A 10344-nucleotide genomic window follows, 5' to 3' on the forward strand; every position below is an offset into this window, starting at 1 on the left:
CAAATTTCCCTATTTAAAAAAAAAGTAACATATAACATTTTTCTCTACTTGCTTTTTTTTTCATTTAAAAATACTCTAATGACCATTTGATCAAAATATATAGCTCAATACCTGACATTTTATAGCTGCACAGTCTGTCATTTAGTTGCTGTATCAAATTTTATTCAATTAGCCCTTTACTGATGGACATTTGGGTTGCTTCCAGTCTGTTACTATCACAAATCGTACATCTGTCTTTTTTATTTTTTAACCAGTGTGTCATTGAAACGGACTCTTAGAAGTAAAATCGCTAATCAAAGTGTAATTGCATATGTAATTTTGCTAGATATTGCCAAATTTCCCTCCTAGATGTTGTACCAGTTTGTATTCTTGCCAGCGATTATGAGAGTGTCTATTTCCCCACAGTCTTGACAGCAGAGTATGTTGTCAAGTTTTTGAATTTCTGGCCATTCAATAGGTGAAAAGTGTTATTTGCCTGTCATTTCACTTTGTATTGCTTTTGTTTTGTGCCAGGATGATCATTTTATCATGTGGTTAGTATCTGTTTGCATTTAATTTTTTATGACCCTTGTCCATATTTCTAACATATTTCTTCTAGAAAGTTGTTGGTTTTGTGCTTGCTTCTTTTTTTAGAAGTTCTTTGTATGTTAAGACTATCGAACTTTGAATCTAATATAAATTGAAATATTTTTCTTACTATAAATTTTCTTTCTATTCTGAATGTGTGTGTGTGTGTGTGTGTGTGTGCACAAAATTTTCTTTTGTAATTGTTGTCCTATCCATCAATGTCTATTCTGCTCTGGATTTAGAATAACGATTAGGAAAATTTTCCCTACTCAAGCTCAGAGAGGAATTCTCTTGTGGTTTTATGATACTTATAATATACTTGTATGGTATCATTTGTTACATTTAAATCTCTAATATGTTTGGAATTTATAGTAATATATTATGCATAGGATAGATCCAATTACATATTTTTATATGCTTTTTTAGAGGAAAGTTTCTTTCCTTCACTAATTTGAGATGGCATCTTTATCATTTAGTAAACTTGCATATGTAATTACATCTCTTTCCAAATGTTCTATTCTCTCTCATTGGTTTTTCTGAGTTTGTGCCATTACTAATATTATAAGATTCATGGTATAAAGTAATGTATTACAAGGCTGAAAAACCTCTTTCTTGCTTTTTGTTGTTGTTGTTGTTGTTTCTGGGTTGTATTTATTCTTTCTTGTTTGTTCTTCCAAACAAATTTTATATTGAACTTACTTAATTCTGAAGAAAGAAACACTGATAGTACTTTTAATTGGGATTGTGTTAACAATTTAAATGCTGTAATTCCTAATCATACATTTAAAATGAATGATAGCAACAAAAAAAATTACCATTTGGCAAACTTTACATGAGTAATTGTCTCAGTCTAGACTTACCAGTGGTTGTTAAAGTTAGTCGGCAAATATAGCATGAGAAACAGGATTTTTACATGATTGCAAATACATTACTTCAGAATAAAAATTATAGTATTTTTAAATAAATTGGAAAATGCTGTTAATATTTTTATCAGCAAATTTTATTTCTTTTGAAATTATCCACATCTTATTCCACATGAATTTATAAGCACAGAAGTTTATAACGATTTTGTTCAAAAGTGATACAATTCCAAAGTCTTCAACACCCAACAGTGTAAACTTGACCATATGAATCATCACCTAGTGACATTATACAATGGTGTGCTGTTGCGTTGTCATTAACGATGGTCTTGCTACTTGCCTTAGACAGACTATGGCAATACATCTCTAACCAAAAATTTAGCTTAAAATTAATTCATAGAATATGTTGAAGAACAAAATGGTACCAAACAAGATAAGCAAAAAAGTTAATTTTATTCTGAAACTATTGCTTCACTAGGGGAGAAAGCAGAGACCATATCTGGATACCTAACAACTCTGCTAAGACAAAATATAGGAGAGTTTGAGTTGGAATGGGGAATCTGAGGCCACCAGTGTTCCTAAATAGCTTTGTCTCATACAAAAGTAAACTTTCTCCTACACTCACAGCAGTTGTAGTTTTACAACTTGGAACATGTTCCCTCCTATCTTCCATGGAAACTAGAAGGTAGGGCTGCTGTGGTCCTTGATGATTGCATTTCATAGGGATAGCTCCCAGGTCCTTGTGGAAGACATTCCTGGGCTGTAAAACTTGTTAAAGCTTTTCAAAAGATTTATATCTCAGAGAGGCAGTGAGAATTTATGATGACAAGTTTTCTAAAGTAAAATGCTCTAAGAAAAGGGAAGTTAGGGGCCTGAGGCAAGAAATCAAAGCCTATTCTAAAGTTTAGGCAAAAAAGTAATTAATTAACTAAATTTAGGCAACATAAGGGAACAGTAAGTCCATGTTGGTCAAATATTTTGTCACACACACACACACACACACACACACACACACACACATGCACACAGTCAGTACTGTGTGGTGGGTAAGTAAGAGTAGATGGCCTGCATGACTCACAAGTCCCAGTACAAAATGAAAATGCAGCTTCCTGTTCAAAAATTAAGAATTTCAAAATGGCAGCAGCAGAACATTAAGTTCAGGGCTCTTCTGAATATGGAGCCCTGTGAAGTGACACAGGTCACATGACGATAACCCGGTCCTGAAGGCAAGGTTTAGATCCAGATTGGAGATTGAATCTTGACTGTTCTAATTATTAGCTGGATAACATTAGCATGCTTACTAAATCTTCCTGAACTCCAGTTTCCTCTGAATATCTGGGTAGGGGACTGAAATGGCAACTAGATGTTGGCGATCACTGGTTGTACTAAACCATGCAGTATTCAGTAGTCCTGTTAGACCTATGAGTGCAAACATATGGTATCTGTCCTTCTCCACCTGACTTATTTCGCTTAGCATGACACCCTCGAGGTCCATCCACTTTTCTACAAATGGCCAGATTTCATTCTTCCTCATTGCCATGTAGTACTCCATTGTGTATATATACCACATCTTCTTGATCCACTCATCAGGTGATGGAGATTTAGGCTCTTTCCATGATTTGGCTATTGTATAAAGTGCTGCTATGAACATTGGGGTACATGTGCTCTATGTATCAGCACTTCTGTACTACTGAATATTGAAAATGAACCATGGACTGAAGGGGGAGGAGGAGGGAGGGAGGGGGTGATGGTCATGGTGGGGGCACTTGTAGGGAGAAGCACTGGATGTTATATGGAAACCAATTTGACAATAAACTATTAAAAAATTAAAAAAAAATAAACCATGCAAAACTCTCAGAACAGTGGCACTTAAAAAGAATTTGATAACAAACTTAATTTTTAAAAATTACAAATTATTGACCTTCATGCAAATATATTTTACAGGCTTTTCACAAACATTTTAATACATTTTAAACTAATTTACTTCATGGAAGTTTAAAAAAATTGTATGGAGTCTATATATATTTAGTTTTAATACATGGAGTCCTGCCTAGAAAGGTCTCCACCATTCAAACAATAAGCCAATAATCACACTTGAATCCATTTTGTGTTATAGGTTTTATTATATTTTTCATTCTTGGAATATTAAAGAATAAAGGAGGATTTGAACTTTTTTCCCAACATGATAAATCTTTTGGTTCAATACTTGTTTTTGAGAGAGAGAGAGCAAAAGGAGAGAGCCCATGGGAGAGCTGGGGAGGGACAGGAAGAGGGAGAGACGATCTTAAGTAGACTTTATGTCCAGCATTGACCCTGATTCAGGGCTTGATCTCATGAACCATAAGATCATGACATGAGCTAAAATCAAGAGCCAGATACCTAACTGACTGAGCCACCAGATGCCCTTCAATACTCTTCATTTTATAAAAATATTTTTACATTATTTAAAAGTATTAAGATTATTTTGTACTAAATTTTTATAGATACTTGAAACTCCTTCTAGACTTTCCACTATGATGTATAAATGTATCTGCTTATGCTAGCTGAAGAACTAGAACTTTGTTATATAGTTTTCTATTAATTATCACACACATAAGATTGGCTGTGTTTTTCTACAGTCACAAATGCACCAAACTGCTCAGAAATTTAATGCTGCAAACACCAAGTTCTTGGAGATTGTCTAGCTCTCTGCTACACACTGTCCTCTCTCAGAGTAATGAAACTATCTTAGTCATGCTATGTTATTTTACTATTTAATGAAATATAATTTACTGTTATTTGATAGGATGCTAAAATTAAAATCATTATTTAGAACTCCTCATTCCATTATTTTGATCAAATTTTATCTTTAGTTCAGTTTCAGAAATTGCACTGTGAGGATTTATCTGTTTATGTAGCAGTTCACACTCTGTTTGAATAAACAACTAATATCATCTTCCTCAGAGTTTTGGTAAAATTTTCTAGCAAAACCTTCTATTTCAAAGATAATTCTTAAACATTGTATGGTGTCCAGTAAGCAGAAACCTATTTGAGAGCTCTGTTGCTCGTTTAGACAAATTTGGTGATGCTTATAAAAATCTATGTCACACTAATTTTCCACACTACTGGAAGAACTGCATTTTGGTTGTAACTTCTCTAAATCAGATTTTAAGTTTATTTTTATTTTTTTAAGTTTATTTATTTATTTTGTGTGAGAGAGGAGGGGGGTCTGAAGTAGGAGAGATAATTCAAGCAGTCTCCACACTGTAAGTGTGTAGCCTGACAAGGCTTAACTCACAAACCCTCAGCTCATGACCTGAGCTAAAACCGAGTCAGAAGTTTAACCAACGAAGCCACCCAGGTGCCCTTAAGTTTATTTTTAAAAATAAGGTCATATTTACACTTCTATTTCTGTTAGTTTACCTTATACTTGAAGAAAATTTATCCTTTATAAATCTTTTTATGGGAAAACTTGATTATCAATTAGATTATCCTAATTTCTAAACAATTTTCTTTATTCTTCTGCTTTCTTTAGGCTTTTTGACTTATCTCTTCCTAAATTCTTATATTCTTTATTCTCTCATATGATGATAGTTACAATATATGAGTATATATTATATATATTGCTCTAAGGACAGATTTGACGCTAATAATGTAATGTTTCCTTGTTATTAACCTACAAGCGTTTATTTAGCATTTGTAGCTTTGAAGTCCTTTATGAACTGTGTGCAGTTTGGAGTCTCTGTAGTTACATACATATTTGTGAGGGCAAAGTAAGGGCGGAGGGGGCAACACCCTCTCGGCTGGCCGAGTTCACAGATGAGCACCCAAGAGGTAGAGATAAGGATCCAGCTTCCTGATTCTTCTCCAACCTATCTCTATTGCAAACAATAAAGCCAGTAATACCAAAGCGGAAGAGTGAATGGGCGCTATTCTCAATTCTGCTTCATAATTAGCAGTAATTACGTCATCTGCCAGTGTTTTCCTTCAAAGTTCTTTTGTGCTTTCTTCCCTTAGTGCCATCCTGGATGATCTAGTGAAATTGTGAATGAAATGCCACTGGAGGTCACTGGACAGGTACTATTTGAATGCAGAAATCAGCAATTATCTTTTAAGTAAATAAAGAAAGAAAATTTTGTTATTCTAGGAAGTCTTCCTTCAAAGTAGGCAAATTATTTTAATTGTTAATAGGCAGTCAATAGGACCTTAATTAAAACACTTGCCAATAATTCTTCCTATGAGCAGAACTCAGTTTATTCGCTGGCTTTTTTAAAACCACAGAGTAAAACTTCTACTTTTGAACTTTTGATTTGATGTCGGTGGTTAAGTTTTTTTCACCCTGAAAATGATTATAGCAATCTTCAGTGTTCATAAGTGTAAATTTCACTTATTTGAGGCTCAGTAACTCTGGTTTCAGTTTCCTAGCCAGAGCTACAAAATCACTTCGAAGAGCTCCATATAAGTAAATTAAACCATCAAGTCATCAAGCTGGGAATGTCACACCCAGGAGGGCACGCCACTGCTTATACCAGCTACTTCTGGGCTCCGACCAGAATTTCCCAGAGCTGAAAGCATTCTCAGGCTCAGAGACTTCATGGAACATAAACCTTTACTTCAAAAATAAACTTCGTGTTTTGAAAACAAAACATTTATTGTTTGTGTAAAAGGTCCTTGAGTTTTGTTAGGAAACAATTTAACAACTCCACAGTTTATAAAAATACTGTGAGACAATGATTGCAAATGTAACCTCACTTTAAAAGAGCAGAAGCAATTTGGCCCTTTGGTTTTAACATTGTGTTACTTGGCTGGTCTCACAGAGCGAGCACCCAGTTGGGTATGAAATAATTTCCGGAACTCTAATTTTTTATTTTATACTTTTTATATATATTTGTATTTTTTAGTGACTAGCTCTTCCTTTCACAAATAAAGAAAGAATTAATTACAGAATATGTTCATATATACATGAAATATTGTTAAATTTAAAAAAGGAGTCACTTTAGTTACAGATATTTTAGAAGAAACTTGTAAATAATATCAAAAAGCAACTTCTTACATATAGGACTGCCATATTTCACAATGCAGTACAGTGTATTCAGTATAAGAATAAAACATAAATGTATCAGGATCTTTAACAGTAAGAAGCAGTTTGTCTTTAAATAATGGTTACAGATGGTTTCTCCTATCTCTGTTAAAATTTCTACAACCTAAGTTATTACAGTCTAAAACTTAACTTTTTTAAAGCTGTATAGCACTTGTATAAAGATTTTGTACATTTCATTCTCCAATCACCAAAATAGTGAAGTAAACTGCATAGATACTAATGTTCTGAGTTAGTGCGAATTTTTGAGCAATATGGTTTGAGAGTACATTTAAATATTTCCAGGTACCCTTAGTTTTATTTTCAAAGCATTGACACAGGAGTGATATAAAAATGATTGTACAGTAATAATAATAATAATAATAATAATAAACTAATATCACTCTTGAAGCAGAAATTTTGATCCTGGCTCACTCTATTTACTGAATCATCACTTCTGGACATTGATTTTTTTCTGAAGAACTTTATAATATAAGGCTTTTCTTTACTCCATAAATGTAGATTATACTATATTCATAATTCTTTTTCAGTGAAACCCTTCAATATGATCATTTCCTGGAAGTGGTACAGGAAAAGATGGAAAGGGAAATGATCAAGGAAGGATATTAACATTAGGGTGATGATATTTCCTTTCTGAGGAAGCTCTCAGCTCTGACCTTGAGAAATGTATGACTCCACTGGACAAAGTTAAATGGGCAAGGAAGCCTTTATTTTTCAATTTTTTTCCAGCATTATTGAAACATAATAGTTAAATTGTGTTTATTTAAAGTGTACAATGTCATGATTTGACATATGTATTTATTATAAAATGATTACCACAATCAAATTAATTAAATTAATTATATATACGATCTCATATACTTGTTTTTTGTTTGTTTTTGTGAGTTTGTTTGTTTTTTATGAGAACACCTAAGAACGACTCTTGTGGCCAGTTTGATGTACACAATACAGTACAGTATTATTAATATAGCCATGATGCTGTACACTAGGTTCCAGGCTTCATTTGTCTTTTAACTAAAATTTTGTAACTTTTGATCACTGATGAGGGAATGTGGGCAAGCTGAGGGCAAAGTACAAGCTAGCACCCTGTCCCACCCAGGTGGGATCTGTGTGATATTCCTTGGACACTCCTGGCTACCTAAGAACATAGGAAAGGGGTGTACATGCTTGCCATGGTGATGTGGGAAACTAAGGCAAACAAGATATTAAATTCCTTTATTGCCTATAACTTATTGCTAAGTCCTTACAACGGGCAGAGTGACTTCTCTCTAGGAGCTTAGCTACCTTGATGATGGCACTCTGCTAAAGGGAAATTATCCTGACCCCCCATGCCCCCAAGGATCCTACAAGAAAGTTTATCTCAACTCCCCCAAGATATATACTGGCAATCATACTCTAAGCTTATGGCCTCCTGATATACATCTGAAGGGTCTCATGACTGAGGTTTTACTAAACCTCAGCAACAGCTAGCTCCTCAAGGTCCTGGAAACCTTGCTTCCAATATTCCTTAGAGACTTACTCTATCCCTGACCCCCTCCCAACCTAAGAGTATATAATGAATTACCTGTCATGACCCCCTGGCTCTTCGTGCCCACAGGGTCCTGTCTCCATGCTTTGATAAAATCGCCTTTTTCCACCCAAGATGTTTTAAAGAATTCTTTCTTGCCATAGGCTCCAGACCACCTCACCATCACCTCAAAACTTCATCAACCACTATCTCCCCATTTCGTTCAACCTCTAGGCCCTGACAACTGCATTTCTACTTTCTGTTTCCATGAGGTCAACATTTTTTGTTTGTTTAAATTTTACACATATGCGATACCATACATTTATCTTTCTTTGTCTGGCTTATTTCATCTAACTTAGCATAATGCCCTCCAGTCTCATCCATATTATTCACAAATGGCAAGGTTTCCTTCTTTTTTATGGCTGAATAACATTTCATTGTATAGATACACAACAATTTAGACATTCATGCAATGAACAAGATATATCTTTTGAGATGCAGATATATCTTCGAGATACTGATTGTGTTTTCTCCTGATATATACTCAGAAATAGGATTGTTGGATCATTTGGTGTTGCGGAATCTGGTCTGGATCACCCGGCAGAAAAACCAAGAGGCACTCGGAGATCTTGGAAGGGAGGAGGTTTATTTTACATTGGTGGATTCAAGAGGAGATCATTCTCCAGAGGTCTGAGCCCAGAGCATCAGCAGAGGGAGTAATGTATAGCCTGTTACTTCTGCCTTCCTCATTAATGCATGAGACAAGCAGTATGGGAAGAAAAATCGGAAGAGGCAGCCTTTGATCAGGGACAGGTTTTCCTTATCAGTCCTGTTGGCCATCTTATCAAAGATTTTTCCCAATCAATGGTAGTTCCATTTTTAATTTTTGAAGGAAACTCCATACTATTTCTATAATGATTCTACCAATATACTTTCTCACTAAGAGTGTACAAGGATTAACTTTCTCCACATTTTTGTCAACATTTGTTATTTCTTGTCTCTTTCATAATAGCCATCCTAACAGGTGTAAGGTGATATCTAATTGCAGCCCTGATTGCATAAATGAAAGATTTTTTTAATCAAAGGTATTGCAATAAGAAAGAAAGGCCAGAACTAAAGTTTGAACTCAATGCCACTGAAAGGGCTAGAGAGGTCTTAAGAGCTGGAGAGAAGGGATCATAATCCACCTGTGCTTACTAATTAACCTTACCCAAAGGAAAAGTACCTTCTCTCCTACCCTCAAGGCAGGAGGTGGTTTCACAAAGTGAAACATGACATCTGCCAATGTTAGGCTCATACTCTCCTAGAGAGACTGGTATATTGGGGTGCTGTTTCCTTCATGATTACATTCTAAAGAGATGGTTCTCAGGTACTTTGGAGAAAGACATTCCAGAGTTGTTAAACTGGCAAGAGGCTTTTTTTTTTCCTCATTCATGAGATATTTATTAAAATAACACATTTAGGGAAAAAAATCAATACAATGTATACATCATTACTGAAAACTGTATACCATCATACAAAAAAGGATTTTATTTGAGAAATCAATTCCTAATTTATGGCAAGTTTTACTTTCAGAAATAAAACCACAAAACGACACAATCTAATTCAATCTTAAAGGCTGGCATGCTGAGCAAGGAATGTTCTTATTCTTTGTAGGAGCTCCTTCTTTACACTGTCAGGTACCAGGGCTCTGCCTTTTGGTGTGATTTCAGCCACCAAGTCATCAACAGTAACGTGTTCTAGTCCTTTTTCTTTAATTACCTCTTTACAGTGTGCCTTCAACTGGTCCTTCCAGCCACATTCAATTAATTTAGCTCTCAGCAACTCTTTGAGGCGTTCTCTTTCTCCAGTTTCTATCAACTTTTGGTTAATTGCTGCTCTCATCTGCGCATCTTTGTTCATCTTGCTAACCACCATCACCGCGGGCAAGGGCCGTCCCTTCCCAGCGACAAAATGACCCTTGCGCTGACGACCGTTACCTACCACACTCTTCGGCTGCCTGGACTTAGACCCTCAGTAGCTCTGGCAAGAGGCTTTTAAAAAGACTTACATCTTGAAAGGGCAGAGAAAGGATTTACAATGACAAGTTTTCTAAAGTAAATGCTAGAAGAAAGGGGCAGCCAGGTGTCTGTAGTTAAGAAGAGGCCTATCTGAAGATTAGTCAAGATGAAGAAAATATTAAAGCCATTTTGGTCAGTGAATTCTTCCTTTGAAACTAATGAAAAATTATTAGTCACATTTCAAATAGTCACATTTCAAATATTTTTCAGGCACTGTATCAATAAAGGATAATGTGGTTTAAAAGTTGCAGAATTATTGCAACTCTACCTAAA

General features: G+C 35.1%; 1 protein-coding gene across 1 annotated transcript; it reads right to left on the reverse strand.

Moving 5' to 3' along the window:
* Positions 1-9530: 9530 nt before the first annotated feature.
* LOC115289058 (transcription and mRNA export factor ENY2) lies at positions 9531-10012 on the reverse strand. Its single transcript, XM_029936273.1, has one exon. It carries the CDS (start codon positions 9926-9928, stop codon positions 9623-9625), a length of 306 nt encoding a protein of 101 aa, XP_029792133.1. The 5' UTR covers positions 9929-10012; the 3' UTR covers positions 9531-9622.
* Positions 10013-10344: the final 332 nt, after the last annotated feature.

The sequence above is a fragment of the Suricata suricatta genome, chromosome 4, assembly GCF_006229205.1.
Source record: "Suricata suricatta isolate VVHF042 chromosome 4, meerkat_22Aug2017_6uvM2_HiC, whole genome shotgun sequence".
NCBI lineage: Eukaryota > Metazoa > Chordata > Mammalia > Carnivora > Herpestidae > Suricata > Suricata suricatta.